Source organism: Bubalus bubalis, chromosome 22 (genome assembly GCF_019923935.1).
Source record: "Bubalus bubalis isolate 160015118507 breed Murrah chromosome 22, NDDB_SH_1, whole genome shotgun sequence".
NCBI lineage: Eukaryota > Metazoa > Chordata > Mammalia > Artiodactyla > Bovidae > Bubalus > Bubalus bubalis.
Window position 1 is genome coordinate 36,787,472 of NC_059178.1, and position 18,613 is coordinate 36,806,084.

At 34.0% G+C, this 18,613-nt stretch overlaps 2 protein-coding genes across 5 annotated transcripts in view; one reads left to right on the forward strand and one right to left on the reverse strand.

The window, feature by feature from the left end:
- Positions 1 to 18,613, reverse strand: part of TRAPPC8 (trafficking protein particle complex subunit 8) — an 82,769-nt gene that overhangs the window by 52,995 nt on the left and 11,161 nt on the right. For 2 of the 4 annotated variants that reach the window (XM_045164041.1, XM_045164039.1), the window contains 7 exons: positions 12,753 to 12,842; positions 11,061 to 11,235; positions 8,761 to 8,914; positions 6,543 to 6,636; positions 5,610 to 5,866; positions 4,882 to 4,997; positions 4,066 to 4,216 (listed from right to left, as the gene is read on the reverse strand). In XM_045164041.1, coding sequence (XP_045019976.1) covers positions 4,066 to 4,216; positions 4,882 to 4,997; positions 5,610 to 5,866; positions 6,543 to 6,636; positions 8,761 to 8,914; positions 11,061 to 11,235; positions 12,753 to 12,842 — 1,037 coding nt within the window. Of the gene's footprint in view, positions 1 to 4,065; positions 4,217 to 4,881; positions 4,998 to 5,609; positions 5,870 to 6,542; positions 6,637 to 8,760; positions 8,915 to 11,060; positions 11,236 to 12,752; positions 12,843 to 18,613 lie in introns of all 4 variants that reach the window. The other 2 variants (XM_045164040.1, XM_045164038.1) reach the window with 1 other exon arrangement.
- Positions 2,543 to 2,791, forward strand: LOC123465289 (small ubiquitin-related modifier 2-like). The gene has a single exon (XM_045164042.1). It carries the CDS (start codon positions 2,543 to 2,545, stop codon positions 2,789 to 2,791), a length of 249 nt encoding a protein of 82 aa, XP_045019977.1.

Here is an 18,613-nt window from a genome sequence, read left to right on the forward strand (position 1 = left end):
CCATGACAGTATGAACCCTGCCTGTTTCAGAATATCTGTATCCTCAGCATCCAACGCAAAAATTTATTGAAGAAACTGAACGAAAATATGTGATCTCCATGTGACAAAATTTTCTACGGCTCTGAAACATCATGTTTTCTTAATTAGCTTATATTTTAATTAATAAATATAATGAATACACATAGGATTCTATATTACACAAAAAAACTAAAATACATTACATATATATAGCATGAAAGTGGAAATGTTAGTTACTCAGTCATGCCTGACTTTTTGAGATCCCATGGACTGTAGCCCACCAGACTTCTCTGTCCATGGAATTCCTGAGGCAAGAATACTGGAGTGGGTAGCCATTCCCTTCTCTAGGGGATCTTCTCAACCTGGAACCCACATCTCCTGCACTGCAGGCAGATTCTTAACCATCTGAGCCACCAGGGAAGCCCCATATATATTATATAATACTACATAAAAATACATTATATTTGCTACATATGCACTATATATACTACATACACACACACACACACACACACACACACACATACATACACACACACATCAATAAAAGTATATTAAGGAAAAAATCCTGTAAGAAAAACAGGCTTTGAATTCTAAGTCACTTTCTAATTTAATTCTACAAGAAATCACAAATCAATATACATACAAGCTAACAATTTCTAAGGATACAATGAGAATATTCAGAATGATCACCCCAAGTAACTGCATGATCTTCAATAATCAACCATTAAATCATTTCTTACAGTATACAGTAACGGGTTAACACATTTTACAAAGACTTTCGTCAAGAACTGGAGTGACCTACTTAACCTTCAGCTAGTTATGACAAATTAAACTACAACATAAACTGTATTTCTCCAAAAATTTTTTTTGGTTTTCTGTGATGTACCTTTTAACTTTATAGTTAAAATAATTAAGTATCTTAATTTTCATCAAAAAAGGCAGGCAGTATAGTCTGTGATCAATTATCTACTATGCGAATGGTAAATAGGAAGGTGGTATCAGTACACACAGAATTTTTATTCATTCAAAAATAGTTTTTCTTAGGCAAGGGGATCAAAAATAACAAATACAGAATTATAACCTTCAGCAAGAAAGTAAAAAGCTCCGAACTTAGCTGTTGCCCAAGCAGGAGCTTTTGTAATCTGTGCTTTAAGAAAATAAAAAACGAATGCCTACTCTGTGTGTGTGCGTGTGACTGGGGGGCTGGGGACGTCTCTCTAGAGATGTATACTCCCAGCCTTGCACAGCTCTTGCTCAAGGCAGGCTGCACTTCTTTCCCTGCTTACCTTCACGACAATTCCACTGGTTACGAGTTCTTTTCCCCACCCCAGGGTTCACAAACTGGTTTTGCATACTTTTTTTATTTCTTGGGATAATCTCCACCATGCTAAGCTGCCTCACAAAACACCTTATGCTCTGGTTACAAAGATACATAGCTTTTATGAGGACTCTACCAGACCAATTTTTCTCTAAGGCTTATTATTTTTAGGGTAATTATAGACTACAATGATTTTTAGGTGTGCATATGTTTTAGTAGCTATGCCTTTACTTTCCAGTGTTCAATTATTTTTCCTTCATATGCATCTACTAATATGCCCAATATGCCACTAATTTGCCTCCATCTAAATGGTTTAAATGCAGTATTAATCAGATTGTAGACAGAAATGAAAAAGCTTAAATACCATAAAATCATTGAAATTTTGTGCCATAAGATTTTTCCAAACTTTCAATTTGCAGACACATTACGCATAATTTTGTAATTATGAACTTATGTTATAAAGTATTGATGAAATAATATTTAAGTCTTTGTGATTTTCTATTAGCTTATGTTAGTTAACCATAGACCAGAGGCTGTCTAGCCAAGGACAATTCATATACTTTTTCAAATACTTTTATTCATCAACATTTTCAGTTCCTGAAGGATTTTTAAAAGTTAGATGACTTTTTGCCATTTTAGCTTTACTTTTTAAAATTACTATCTTATTTTTATATATACAATATAGAATATTGTATATATATCTTTATATATATCAATATAGAATATTGTATATCTATCTTTATATATACAATAATTACTATCTTATTTTTATATATACAATCATTTTTGAGATTGCATCCAAGTACTGCATTTCGGACTCTTTTGTTAACCATGATGGCTACTATATAATACAATCTTATTTTTATATATACAGTATTAAAATAAATGCAAAATAGATGGTTATAATAGTTATTATTTAATAGTTATTAAACAGGTTATTATTTAATAGTTATTAAACAGGTTATCTACATGGTAATTATCAATGAAGTAGAGTTCATATGTATTTTTATTCGTCACACTGTTGTTTATAGCTTACATGTTTTTAAGAAGACATGCAGAGTGGGGAAGGGAGCACATGACCTGTGCCCTCTGCCTCCGCCACCACTGCCGCTGCCTCCTTCTGCCACTCGCTCATATGCCCCTTTGGTGTGGACCTGGTACCTCTTTTTTGAAGCAACAGCTGAGGAGACTCCTGCACATGCCATGGTCAATGAAAAGCCCAAGGGAGGAGTCACGACTGAGAATGATGATCCTAGTCATTTGAAGGGGGTTCTGTGGCGCAGTAGTAAACTAATGAAAGCCTACTGTGAACAACAGGCTTTGTCAACGAGGCAGACCAGATTCCCATCTGTCTGGATGCCAATCAATGAAACAGACACACCTGCACAGTTGGAAATGGAGGCTGAAGATACAGCTGATGTGTTTCAGTGGCAGACAAGAGGTTTCTACTAAATACGGAACCTGCTACTTAACTCCAGAATTCTGTTCCTCCAGACCAAGAAGACATTCTCAGTTAGAAAGCTGCAATTTGGTTCCACCACATCCTGACTACTACAGTACAGTTTCTCTGTTCTTTCCTTTTCCCCTTCCCCATTCTTTAACTGAACATAAAGTAAATGAGGCATGTGCACAAGCACACTGCATTTTTTTTTTTTAAACCAAATGGCCAATGGTACGCTTTGTTCAACATCGAATGGAGATGAGATGGAGAAAAATACTGGTTCTCTGAAAATATCCCTTTCCCTTTTCTCCATTAGTGGCATGTTCTTTCAGCTCTTATTTTTATATTCCAGCAACTCACTTTGTTCTAATAAAAAAAGAACATAAAAATCCTTGCATACCTTATCCAATTGGAAAATTTTAATGTTTTTCATTAATCATTTAAAACCAAGAACAATTTTATAACTTTTCTGTATGTAGCTGTTACATGCAGGGCAATCTGGCCTTATGTGGGATAAATTACCCTAAAAGAAATGAATCCTAGTTTCCCTTTAAGTCATGTGTCCTGCTGTTTAAATAAATAGACTATGTAGAAAGTAACAATGCTAGTTTACTCTTTTCTAAGCACAGAAAGTACATTACAAACGTTATTTATGACAACTTTCCAAATACAGTAAAAGTTTATAAGGCAACACAGAAAATTCTTTCTGAAACACCTAGGTTTTATATCAATTACAAAACTAACATTGCCAATGCCTACTGACAGCCTAGGTAGTGTGCCAGGCACTTTACAAACTTTGTATCTCATCTAACCACATTTAGGATTCACATTCTGCAGATGAGAAAACTAAGGCTTAGAGATGTTCAGTAACTTGCCTAAGATGAAAGTTTGTCGCACACCAAAGTACATGTTCTTAACCAACAAACAATCTTAGATCAGAAAAAAACATTTCGAACAATTTAAAAACGTTTTTCAAGACATAAAAAAGAATCCTCTAAAAAAGAGAAGTTCTTATACTGGGAATACAGTACAAACTATAATTGAAATTAAATAGAAAGTATTAATCAAATCTAAGAAACCCTCATGTATGACCATGTTTGAAGATACTAATTTAACAGAAATCCATCAAGTTATCATCAATTAATTCAAAATCTATAAAGCATTATGTGCTCTTTGAGTACAACTTTATCCCTAGGGAAAATTCTGCTTGCCATTTCATAAAGAAAAATTTCTAAGTCATTCATTGTAGCAGGAACAAGAAATTATAGTACTACAGAATACCAACCAAGGCACCAGCTGCATAAAGCATCGCTTGATCATTAAGAAAATCTTTCTTTGCAGTATGATAGCAACTGTACGCCAAATCATAGTGCTGCACCAAAAAGCACAGGTCAGCCATTTTCCTGATCTGAAGCTCTGGCGCTTCTGGTGGATACCTGCAGATACAAAATAAAAAGAGGAATTCAGAAGCTATGACCTCTAAGCCATTAAATATTACAAAATGTCAAAAAGATGCCCAACTGTCCAAAACATAGGAAAACCTGATCCTGTCTTATAAAAATTCTACCTCCCAGGAGGTAGAATTTCTCAAAGATATTTGGAAACAGATTGTTACATCTGTATCTATATATCAGATAGAAGGCAAGCACTTTCTCCATGGTCAAATTAGGAAGCAAATGATCAATTCCAGGTGATTCACCTTTATGTACAGTCAAAAAATAATCTAAAATGAATTTTATTTTCCCTTAAAACCAGATTTTAGACAAAATTTCTAAATACATGCTATGTCTTAGAATTACCAGACCTCAGTACTTTAATAAAGAAGAGTTATCAATGAATACCTAATCCAACTCTTATCTTTTTAAGGAAAACAGACCCATAATAATGTGACCTCCCTGTGATCTTGTTTATTTTTAGATATCAAATTATAGTTTTTTTTTTTAATTTAATATAACTTTTTTATGGTCACTATTCTTATCTACTGGAGTTTTGACCAAACTGAAACTAAGAAACTAGAGATATAGTCATTTTTTGCAGAACATCATTAAACACTAATCAGAGTTAAATACAGGAAAACTAAAAACAGTAATATTTTACTCACAGCAATCCAGATGTATTTTTTAGCTCATTAACACTCTTTTCTGGAACTTTACTGCCACTAAACCATTTTTTAGTTGCAGAAAATAGAGATCGACTCAAACCTTTTCTTGATATTAGCTAAGAAAACAAATGAAATTTTGACAAACATGAGTTTAGTTTTCTTTACATAGAAAAAAAAATTCTAAATAACTAAAAAGTTTTAAGAGTAAGCAAATGTGCACTTTAGTAACAATAACTTAAAGAAAATTATCCAAAATCCCTAGTAAAAATAAATAAGCCTCTTCTAGGATTTACTCGGAGAAGGCAATGGCACCCTACTCCAGTACTCTTGCTTGGAAAATCCCATGGACGGAGGACCCTGGTGGGCCGCAGTCCATGGGGTCGCTAAGAGTCGGGCACGACTAAGTGACTTCAATTTCACTTTTCACTTTCATTCATTGCAGAAGGAAATGGCAACCCACTCCAGTATTCTTGCCTGGAGAATCCCAGGGACGGGGGAGCCTGGTGGGCTGCCATCTATGGGGTCGCACAGAGTGGGACACGACTGAAGTGACTTAGCAGCAGCAGCAGGATTTACTAGAATTTCATCACTGATAGTAAGTTAATAAATTCTAATATTGGACTATTTTTAAAATAAAAACATAAACTCTTTAACTTATACGACTATATTCCCAAGTTTACTATTTCCTGAAATTTTAAAAAATACTAATGCAAATAATTAAATCTTACCTGATCATTTAATTGCCGAATCGTTTTCTCTATATGTGGCAAAAGGCCCCGAAACGTGAACTCTTGTATAAACTGTCGAATTCTGTCATGATCAGTAAGGGTTAAACATGCACCATGAATAATTCCAACATTTGCTTTCTTTGTTTCGTGTAATGATGAAGTGGGTTTTACATGATCTGGGCCATCAGTGCTGTTAGAAGAGTCACTGGAGGGGTCCAACTGAAGTGGATGAGCTCTAAAGTTATTTGGTAAGCCATCTACTGAAAAACAAATCTTTCTTTTACTCAGAAAGCAACAGAAAATTGCAGCATTACTACCATACTGCTAAAGAAAAGAAACAGTATTGGAACCCTTTCTCTTACTGTATGTCTTAGAAGTCTAAGACAACGGCATTCAAGTTTCCCCCTAAAATCAGGACTTGGGTTAATACCTATTACATGTAGAAAATTTTAAATTCATGTAAAAAAAATAGAAATATTAAAAATAGAAAATTTTTAATTCATGTAAATAAATGAAAAAAACTGTTAAAATGCAAAAATTATTTTTAAATAGCGCAACTAACCAATGAGAAAAATTATAACAAAAAATTTTAAAGCTATCACTATCCAAACTATAATTTAAAATACAAAAATAAAACTCTCAAAATCACGTGAACAGGGGAATAATTAATGCTACATATCATACTGTCCCTTGCTCTCTACCAAAAAAATTTTTATGAAGTTTGACTTATTACTCTTATAAAACAAATTTTTAAATATCAAAAAACATCAAACTCAAATAACTCAATAAAATCTTCAAAGGAAAAGCTAATCTGACCATTACCTCTTTTCACTATGAAACTTTCCCCCATCTTTTACATATAAAGATTGGCATGCTTTAACAAGAGGGCTATTTTCAATCAAAAGACAAACTTAAGAGAAAGTATATCAAGACCTTTGACTTCGTTATCTAATCCATCCAATGAAAGCAAGTTACTATCAGAATTCTTATTTGAAGTTATAGTACAAGGGCCATCTTCATATGATTCCTATCAAAATAAAATATAAAAAGTATTAATGGTTATACTTAATCATGTTTAAGATATCACCAAATTTATCAACTATAGTAAACCTCATTTTTTTTTTTTTGCTACAGCAAAAAATGTCTAATTCTCCAAATTCTTAACTTCCATGTATCATATTCTATCACTTAAATCCACACCTACTATATCCTTATATTGTTTCACATGCACACTACCCTAATTCTTCTGAATTCAAGTTACTTCTATCTCAGTTTATATGTGATATGCACATGCCTATATGAATCCCTGTATATGCAACTATGTCAGGAATAATGGCAAGACAGATGGACTACTGGAGGGGTAAAAAAGGATGGTACGGAATCCCCTGGCTCATGGACTCAGTATTAATAGCCTGGAGTGCATTCTGAATACACAGAAGTTTTGGGAAAATATCCAATGCAATGTTTACTTGTACAAAGGGTATTGGTTTCAGCCACCAAAACAACTTTAAAAATGTCCAGACTACTCCATGAGCCCACTAATATCATGAGGTATTATTCTGAGTGCCAGACTTTGAGAAAAATATATAACCTAGAACTTAATAAGGGGAAGGTGATCAGGATAAGAAATTTGCTAAAAACAACATTTAAGAAAAGAGTTGAAAAAATGGTATATTAAAAGACATGAGAGTTCTGTTCTATATTCTGAAAATCATCTTAATGAAAAACTGACATGATCCCTATAGGATTGAGTACAAGCTTGATCCTCAAGCTGCTTAAACATGGAGCAGGTCATCTAAAAAGACAGTGAGTACTTTCAATAGATGAGGTCACTCAGATTTAAAGGAAATTAAAGCATCACAACAACGACTGGATCTGACAACCTTTAAACTATCCTCCAATCCTGGACTTCTAGAATTCTAAAGCTGTAGAGTATCTATAGCTTTGTCTTCTGTTAAAAGTTCTCCAACTGCACAATCTGACCTATTATGTTCCCTTTCCCAACCTTAGATGGTTAGATTCTAAACTGAGTATTTCAATACTATTCCTACTCTGAGTATGGTCCTGAAACACTATTTAAAGCTCTTCTACCTCCAACTGGTTCTTTTTCTCTCAGACATTTCCCCCCAGCATTATTTTAAAGAAGGTCAACAATCATCTCAATGTTAAAGTGAGTAAAATTAGATTTAAAATTTCGTATATAAACAGATTAAAAAATATTTCTATTAGAACATCAAAATCTACATACTTTCTAATTCATATTTCTTAAAATAGTATCACATAAAGTATATAATGCAGCTTAATTATACAAAATATAAATATATTTTCCATTCACTTTAGAAATCTTCCTTCTAAACAAAAAATAGTCAACTCTTGATTTTCTGAACTAAGTGTATAACTTGCCATTCGACTAATACCAAGTGGCATAAAATTCTATCTTAAAAGTTGGAAAGAACGTGAAACTACACCCACCACACACCAGCCAACAGACAGCAATTAACATTAGTCTAGAAATCAACATTAGAAAAGTTGATTAGGAAGAAACAAAACTTCCTGGAAATTCAAAAGAAAAGGAAGTCAAAGGAAAGTTAGGGAAAAAAGCCCACCCACCTAAAAAGTATGAGCTCCAAAAGGTGGCCATAAGAACAGCATGTTGAAAATGAAGGAAGACAACCCCCAGAGCATGTGGATAATAAAGAATTGACTGTAAGCATTCATAATGAATTTAATGTGCAAGCCAAAAATTCTATTATCTACATGTTTAGTCAATCTAATTCAATTCTTAATGTATAATTCACTTTTCATCTTTTTTTTTTTTTGCCACACCATGCGCCTTGTGGGATCTTAGTTCCCCCCTCAGTGGAGGCATAGAGTCTTAACCACTGGACTGTCAGGGAAGTCTCCACTTTTCTTTCATCTTTCAAGAAAACAATTAACACTGATATTTATACCTGAAAGGTATACACAGAAGGGATTACCGCGATTAAATACAGCTTTTGAAACATTAAGAGCTCGCATACTAGTGGATCAAAACTAGCCAGATTCCATAAAATAACTATTAGTAATTCTTCAAATTCTACAGTGATGCCATTGGCCATAAAACTGAAATACAGCTTTTGTGGTTTGCTTCATTATTGTTTTTTACATATACCTGGTTTTGAATACTATTTTTCTGGAGATACTGACTCCAAGGATCTGGTATCTGTTCATCTGATGCTCGATTAGATGTTCGAGAATTAATTTTAAGTAGATAGCAACCCTGAGTTCCATATTTCTGTTTCATTTCTTCATAAATTGACTCAGCTCTAAAATAAAAAATGGAAAAGTTTGTAGCCAACGAAGAGAGGATCTTAGGCAATAATAGATAATAAAATAATACAAAAACCATGAAAAAAAAATAGTTCCTAAAAAAGACATTAGAAGTAGCATAATTTTAAAAATTAAAACAAAGTTCATGATTCTAACTGAAGTTTAGCTAGCTTGGTTATCACCTTAAACTACAGTTACCAAAGTACGTCTCATGGAATAAATTTTGCAAAAATACTCATGTTATTAAAAAAGAAAGTTTCAGTGGTCAAACTAGTTTGGGGAACTACAGTAATCAAGCCAACCAGTTTCTTTGCAGCAGACCACCCCTGAGTCTTCCATTGCTACTGTGTACAGTGAATTTCCAAAGAGTGGCTTCAAACTTATAAATCAGAAACTCAACTATGTGGACTAGCCTTCAGGAAATACAACTTTGCGAAATTCTGCCTTAGATAACAGATACTTATCAAAAAATATAAGTGCTAAAATAGATAATTATAGCATCCCCCCCAAAAAAAATCATCTTTTACTGCTACAGTTTACCCTTCCCTAAGCAGTCTCCAAAGAAAACACAGTTTAGAAGAAGAAAACACACACACACACAAAGAAAAGCAGTCAAAATATTTATATAAAAGTACAACTTTTTTGCTAAGTTTATTATCGGCTGGACCCATGAGCTAATCTCAGATGCAACAAAAAGCAGTTGATTTCCTTACTTTTAGTTAAGTAGACTTGATAGTTGGTAAGAGATAAGATAATTCAAATAAGTCAGCCTAAGAATCAAATAGTACATTCTAACAGAAATGAAATTTTGGTACATAGAGCTAACCTAGTTTTTCTCCCTAAACTCATCAGCTATCTGGTGTCAAAAAACATGCGGAGATAGCCCATTCAAATGCAGATACTAATACTATACAAATAACAAAACTAACGAATAATTAAATCCTATTACACACTGTAAAATTAAGGCTGGTTAAGTACAACAGTTATAAATTTGTATAAACACAAAGTATATGTGTGTGTATATTTACTCACGTACAATAAAGTAAACATCTACTTGCTTTACCAATGACACTGTTAAGCATAGGAACCACTGATCTAATACTTTAATTACCACTTAAATATCCATGTTATAACCATTTAATATGAAAGGTATCCATATTCAAACAATTGAAACTAATAAACACCAGTTCAAATTATTCCTATTTATCTAATACACCTTATCCAAGAGGTTACAGATTATTTTTGATGTCAAAAAAATTATAAAGGTTAGTAATCCTCAGAACAATTCTTTGGTTTTATCAAGAAAACTTTATTTAAAACGATGGCGTGTGCTCAGAACAAGGACAAAAAACAATTATTTAACTGTATATTCTAAATAGCATCGACATAAGAGAGTAACAGTTTGAAACAAAAGATTAATTTTGATCAATATCTTGAACCAAAAATCAAAATAAACTGCAAAGCAGCAAAAAGTCTTAATGCATTTTTTAAGCCTTTTTTGGACATTTAAGTTTCCCTCTTAACAAAAAAGTACCGGGTGTCCCATCTTCTCCCCAATCCCCACTGGCCAGAAAAAGCCACAAAAGCAAAACTGTTTTAATATTATCTTTTTCCAAGAACTCATCTTTAAAGATAAACTATACTCTTATCCCAAACATAAAAGGACTATGGCAAATCACTAACAAAGAATATTAAAGGGGACATAAGAAATAAGTGTTTGGATGTTTTTTTGAGACTGTGAAAAACATCAAGTTTAAAAATATAAAGTGGTAAGAGTGAAGAGTGAAAAAAGAAGTGCCTATAAACCAGGAAACGAAAAGTTACAGGAAAACTGGGAAAGGGACAAGAGAAAAAAATGAGCAATAATAATATACAAAGTAAGAAATACAGCCAAGATCTATAGATATAAAATGGCAAGCACTCATGAACAAAGATTAATAGACATACATTGAAGGAAAAGTTTGGATAAGCATATGAAATAAAATGATGTAGCTGCTGAATATAACTTCAAATAAAAGATCGAGCTAATTTATTAATTTTTACTTTCTTAGATGAAAAATGTATCAAAAACTTAAGCCATGTCCAAATTAATGTTAACTCATTTGACAGGAAATATTTTACAATTAAAAAAATAAAACTTACCTCTGTTCATCTCCTGCACTTACATCATGTAGAAGTACATAATATTTAAGTGTATTTGGTATAAACCACTTGGGGTAGGAATAGTCATTATTGTGCTGAATTCGATGTTGTTCTTGTGACAATTTTGAAAACTGTTCCACAGGTTCAGCTTCACCAGAGGATGCCACCAACATACCTTGTAAACCACATTAAGGTAATTATCACTTATCACTTAACAGTAACCACTATCCTATTAAACTGCAAGCATGTGTACAAAGAAGGCAATGGCACCCCAATCCAGTACTCTTGCCTGGAAAATCCCATGGACGGAGGAGCCTGGTAGGCTGCAGTCCATGGGGTCGCTGAGGGTCGGACACGACTGAGCGACTTCACTTTCACTTTTCACTTTCCTGCATTGGAAAAGGAAGTGGCAAGCCACTCCAGTGTTCTTGCCTGGAGAATCCCAGGGACAGGGAAGCCCGGTGGGCTCCTGTCTATGGGGTCGCACAGAGTCGGACACGACTGAAGTGACTTAGCAGCACCAGCAAGCATGTGTGCATACTCAGTCGTGTCCAATTCTTTGCAACCCACCAGGTTCCTCTGTCCATGAGATTTCCCAGGCAAGAATACTGGAGTGGGATGCCATTTCCTTCTCCAGAGTAATCTTTCTGACTCAAAGGTCGAAACTGTGTCTCTTGCATCTCCTGAACTGGCAGGTGGATTCTTTATCACTGTGCCATCTAGGAAGTCCAATAATTAATATTATTCTTTAAAAATAAACTTAGGGAGGTATTTTATGAGCTAAAACAAACAAAATCTGATTTTTACAGCTTTTCCTGCAAGCATAAAATAATTTCTTTGACATTTCTAAGTAATTCAAGGTTCTAAGTACTAAAGATATCTTGTTGACAGCTGTTTAGATCACTTATATATACACTAAGGAAATCCATGAAAATAAAAACTGTCCAACTATCAACATAATGAAAACTTCTGCTGAGTCTTGATCCTCTCCATTCCATTTCAGTGCAATTTCATACTCTGTCCCTTCTCAACTTTCCTCTGTAACCACGTTAAAAAAAATGAAAGTCATAACTGTGAAAGGAGGTTAACAGCTATAAAACATGTTACTAAAGGATGGAAAGCTGTTTCTAAATCTGAGCTTTTGCGTAAGCAGTTAATTTTGAAAGTAAAAGGGTTAGTCGCTCAGTTGTGTCCCACTCTTTTGAGACCCCAGACTGTAGCTCGCCAGGCTCCTCTGGCCACGGAATTCTCCAGGCAAGAATACTGGAGTGGGTAGCCATTCTCTTTTCCGGAGGATTTTCCTGATCCAGGGATCAAACCTGGGTCTCCTGCATTGCAGGCAGATTCTTTACTGTCTGAACCACCAGGGAATTTTGAGACAATCAGCAAAAGCAGTTAACACTGACAGTTTACATTTTTTCTTTCTAAAATCGCTTAAAAACACATTAAGCATGAAATGTGCAAGTTGGATGACAAAAACTAAGCAGGCTCTTAGTATTCTTATTTTTTAATCAAAACTTAGCTCTATCAGTCTTGAAACTAGGATGCCATTTAACAAGGACAACAAGAAAACCTGAAGCATATCAATAAAAAATAATTTTTACATCCTCTCAACAATTTTGCGTTTATGTAACTCTTTCTGAGATTAGTAACTTCCAAATATTTTAAGAGAACATAAAAGTCAAAGGATACATGCTAAATAGTGATTCAGAAATTCATGATCTGACGCTGGCATCGACTGAAGAAAGGTCTCTCTGTAAGACTCAAACCATGGAGTAGTAGCTAAAATTAATAAAGAAAAAGTTAAAACTGTTCAGTAGAATCAGTTTACAACAGACCACATTTCAAGTTCATATTCCTGAAAGGTATAAAACATCATTTCTAGCAATAAACAAGCATTTTCACATGTGCTTTAATATATATATTGATATACATACATGAGCCATACAAATATATTCATACATGGCAGTACATGTTCTTGCAAAAATAAAACTGACCTATTCCCAACCTACACAATGATACCACAGTTTATTTATTAATGATTTCAGTATTACCTATGTGAACAACCAGATTTTAGAACTACAGTTTTCCCTTCCACTAGTCACGCTGTTATAAGTAGCTCTTTCTCATAAATGGCATTATTTCTGAACAGCAGTCCTCAACCAAGAGCAATCGTGACCCCTAAGAAACATCTGGCACTGTCTGGAGATACTGTGACTTGTCACAAATAGGAACAAGGAGGAGTGCTACTGGCATCTAGGGAAACAGGTCAGGAACGATGCAATAATGAGAACATCCTACACTGAGGAAAACAGGATAACAATACCCCACACACACCCCACTCCAACACCAGCAAAGAATTATCTCGCTCAAAACGTCAATAGTGGTGAGGCTGACAAACCTTACTTCATAATTTGATTACTCGAGTCAGACAGCAACTGAACCACTCCAAATGGAATTTCAAAACATACTTACCTCACGATCAAATACAAAGATGTGTATTTTTACTTTTTGTATACATGTATGTGATGTGATTCTTAAAATGTCAAATCTCTCTCACTCCATGCTAAGCATTTTACATCACAACTATTCTAACTTGCTAAAAACTTGAATTTTGTTAAACTTGGTCATTTCATTAGGTTTAAGCAGATTATCTAAATCACAGTTTTACTAAAAGGACACTCTATTCCTACTTAATGTTGACTATAAAACCTTACGTACTTTTTGTTTTATGCTTAGAATCACGGAAAGCATAGCAAGTATATTTTCTGTTTACACTGTAATACTACATTAAACTGGGACGGGTGAAATAATAAAGCTATTCATCTTAACCAAGTAGCATATCCAACCCAGTATCATATATACAAAAAAATCTTTAATTCCAACAAATGGATTATGAGAATAACCCATATTGTTTAGAAGGATTAGTACTACAAAAATTTCATGTTTTCTTGCTACAGAAGAGGAAAGACATTCCCAGAAATAGTACTCTATATATACACACACACACACACACACACACACACACACACACACACACACACAAAAAGTGGCATAACAGACTAGTCTGTTACAACAGGAAACCAATTTTCTTACTAACCAGTAAACATATCTTTCCCCTAAATCAGTCAAAATGAGTCTCTATCTTGAAAATTAGTTTTTATTTTCACTCAGTACCAATGAAGAGAAAACATATAAATAAATAATGAAAGATTTGGTTAGATAAGAAATCGCCACAGATGGTGGGAGAAATGACCTTATCAACTTTATTTTTCTATTTTCCTTGTTGCTTCAACAATGCTTAAATTTAACAAATAACAGGTAAGTTGTAGACGTATGACAAGGGGTCTGTTTCACAGTGGGTCAGGGAGTTCTGAATAAACAAATTAGGTCTTCCAAAATAGCTATTCATTGCAACATTTCCTGTAATAAAAGACTAGAAAATGCACGTGTCCACCAGGAGGGGACTGGTTAAGTAAACTATGGTACACACACTGGATGTGCTATGGAGTTTTAAGAGCAAGGGGAAAATCGCCACATGATTACTATGAAGTGCCCCCAGGATATATTAAGTGAAAAAAGATAACAGCAGAAAAGTATGCAATTTTGTGAAAGAAAGGGAAAAAGAAAGAGAGCCACACGTGATTTAGTTTACTCTGTCAAAGAGAAATGACAGGATGAATCTAACAAATGGCACCATGTGTAAGGCAAGGAAGAGATGAGAAAGGGGAAGGACCTGGAGAGAAGCTAGGCCTCTGTGAATACACCTTCTTTTATAGTTTTGACTCTGCAACTGTATGTTCCAGATAACAAAACCTAATAAAAAAATAAATCAAAAAGAAAAAAAAGCACGCATTCACATGTAGGAGTTCTTAAACTGAAATAATACTTTCTAAATATTGGTACAGAAAAACACTGGGTACTCAACAAAGAATACAGGAACAAAGGAAAATTTTCTAAATATATATGGCAGAAGTGGGTTTTATCCTTCAAGTCGGTCACATTCAGGTTGATGAGGTAACTTTTTCCTTCAGCCACATGCCTCCTTGAAGGGCTAATTGATTAGGGCGTCGTTCTCTTTCTGCTTTTTCAAGCAATGTTTTTGCAGAATGTAGGGGAAAAAAGGTGGTTTTTTTTTTTTTAATGTTAACGTAAGACTAACATTTAGTGACACTTCTCATCCCTTAAAAATTCTCTTGTACATATTTTGGGATGAAATCAGTATTTTTCTCATATTTCTTTCCCTCTCTACATGTTCTGTTTGGAACTGAAACAGCAACCATGATATCCTACCAGTTAAAGTTTCTCTATGTAGAATATACACTTCCCCTGGTAAGAAAGGAAAGAAGGCAGCCAAGAAGTAAAAAAAAAGAAAAATGTAATGCTCTATCCTGCACTCTCCAAAAGGCAGCCCCCTCTCTCTCTTCCCATTTCTTCTTTGTTCCCTTCTTAGTGCCAGTAACTCAGCAAACAAAGTTGCGTGTGCATGCTTAGTTGTGTCTAACTCTTTGCAACCCCATGGACTGTAGCCCACCAGGCTCTTCTGTCCACAGAATTTCCTAGGCAAGAATACTGAAATGAGTTGTCATTCCCTACTCCAGGGGATCTTCCGGATCCAGGAATTGAACCCGTGTCTCTTCTGTCTCGTGCACTGGCAGGTGGATTCTTTACTAATGTGCCACCTGGGAAGCCGAAGTTATTAGTGTTCAAATACATATCTAACAAGGGCTGCAGGCAGTGAGATAGACCTACAGCAACTCTGGTCTTCTTTCTATTGAAACCAAATACTATCATCAGTGATCCCAAACCTGCAAGTGAAAAAGACTGGCTGCCCTAAACATAAACATCACCCGTAAATCACATATTTTCCCTCTCTAATCATTCACAAACGTTGAAAGTACCAGAAAACCACCATTCAGACTAAAGAAAAAGGCACTAAGAAATATTACAAATTCCACATAATGTTTGCACTTAAGACTTTTGTTCTTGCCTGGAGAATCCCAGGGATGGGGGAGCCTGGTGGGCTGCCGTCTATGGGGTCACACAGAGTCGGACACGATTGAAGTGACTTAGCAGCAGCAGTAGCAAAATAATATCTTCCCAAATGAAAATATTCAAGTAAGGGAAAGAAATATGATAATTAGATGTATAATTATTTCATTCAATAAGAGTCTCAAGTCAAAAATACTTGACACTTGTAACAGTGATTATCAGAATATATGGTTTAATTCAGAAGACGTCAGACTACAAAAGCTACAAAAAACTAAAACCAGAACTTTTATATAAAATTTATGAGCATTTTGCAAATCAAATAATCTTAAATAATATGAAGAGCTAAGAAATACTAACCTTGTATTTTAACAACACCCTTGAGAACTATCCTTGAAGAGACTATTTCTAATCAAGTGTTTTCTAAAAAAAAAAAAATCAGCAAAACTCAAAGTATTCGAAAGAGATGAAAGCCATGATTACTTATGTCAAATAATTAAATTTATCATACACCAGATTTTTTTAAAAAACAGATCAGTCTTTTTTGAAACTATATTCCTTTTAACCCTCAGTATATCAAGAAAAATAGACATTGCATTTACTATCTGGATTTAACCAACCCTTGATATTTTATTGTATTTCTAATTCATTTTATAAATTATTCCCAGAATTAAGAATAAAACCAAAACAAGCTTTTTATAAATTTTAATAAAGCAATCTCAAATTGTATTCCATCTATTCCCAGTTTCAAAGATATGTACCTCAATTAGGCAATGTTTTTTGAATGTCCATCAACTATTATGCACAAACCTAGAACGCATTCACAGTGTAAATACTGATTCCAGATTTAAACACATGTCTAACAACATCTAGTTTATCATTATTTCTGGTTTTTCTTGCACAGCCAAGGTGCAACATTTTGGAAAAACGTGATGGCTCAAAATTTTGCTGAAAACAAAAAGGTCATTTTATTTTGCTCCATCACTGCGAAGCATTTTCATTCTTTACATTTTTAAACAGCAAACACAATGATTAAGTTAATGAATTTTCATTTCTACATCATCTGATTCCTTCCAATTACCTTCATACACACGCCTGACACTTACAAATTTTATCAAGTAAATTGTTACACAAACATCATAAAAGATGAAAGAATATGGTTATATGTCCTTTAATAAAATGGAATGGTCTAGGTTAGCATTTCAAAATATTATATGAAGTCCTTCCTGTTAAATTAAGTCCTTCCTGTTAAATTAAGTCCTTCCTGTTAAACTGGGTGAAAATACTATATTTTCTTTTTGTTTTTAGAAATACATTGCTCACTCATCAACTCTTGAGTTTGAAGACAACTGTCCTAGATACTGTCATCTGAAGACTCAAAAGACTGGGATTTCTATATATGATCAATTTCACCACTGTCATCAGAGTCCAATAAGGTAAGTAACCACTAGCCACATGTGGCTCTTGGGCACTTGAAATGTGGCTTGTCTGAATTGAGGTGTGCTGTAAGTATAAAATACACATAAAATTTTGAAGATAATACAAAAAAAAATTTTCATTGATTACATTTGAAATGGTAATATTTGGGTTAAAATTAAATATATTATTAAAATTAATTTCACTCATTTCTTTTTACATTCTTTTTCCCCCCTCTCGGCAATGCGACAAAGTTTGTGAGATCTAGTTCCCTGACCAAGGATTGAACTTGGGTCCCCTGACAGTGAAAGCACAGAGTCCTAACCACTGCCACTGAACCACCAGGGAATTCCCTATTCTTACATTCTTCATTGTAGCTACAGAACACTGAAAACAACATAAGTGGCTCATTTATTTCTACTAGATCGCATTAGTCTGAACTGCCATATGTCACTGCATTCATCTTCTAATTCATCTAGTAACTGTGAAAAATTGTGTATTTCACTGTCAATTTTCTTTTCTTTGTCAATATGAACTAAAAATCCCCAAGTCTCAATTGTGTTCAATGGAGAAAAAAAAAAGATAAAGATGATGACTATGAAGCTGCTGTCTCCAAACTTCTTTCATAACTTCCTGAAAGAAGATTTAGGACTGTGGGCAATACAAAATTTCAAACTGAAGGATGATATAACAGTGATTTTGTTCACTATTGCATTATCCTAGGGAATTTCATTATTTCTGGACTTTCTTATAGTTCAAAGTAACTGGTATTGATAAACAATTCCCAGGACGAAAAACAGAAAAATACTTCAAGATACTAGAAAAATAAGAGCAATGATTTCCTATTTTGCACTACCCACATTTTAAATAATAACCACTTTTTTAAAGGGTTCTTTATGCTTTTAAGTAAAAATCTTTGGAAAGACATTAAAGAATACTTAAACAGCCTCTTAAAACACTGTTTACACATGACTGTTCACTGAAGTCTCATGGTATCTTACAGAGTATTAGTAGTTAACATAAAGCCAATCAGAAAAAGTACACTACATATTGAAAAAGGGTGGAAAATATGTTCTTCCTTCTTACCAAAACAAGGTGCAGCCCAATATATACTTTTCAAGGTCAATGCCTAAGTTTAGCAGATAATA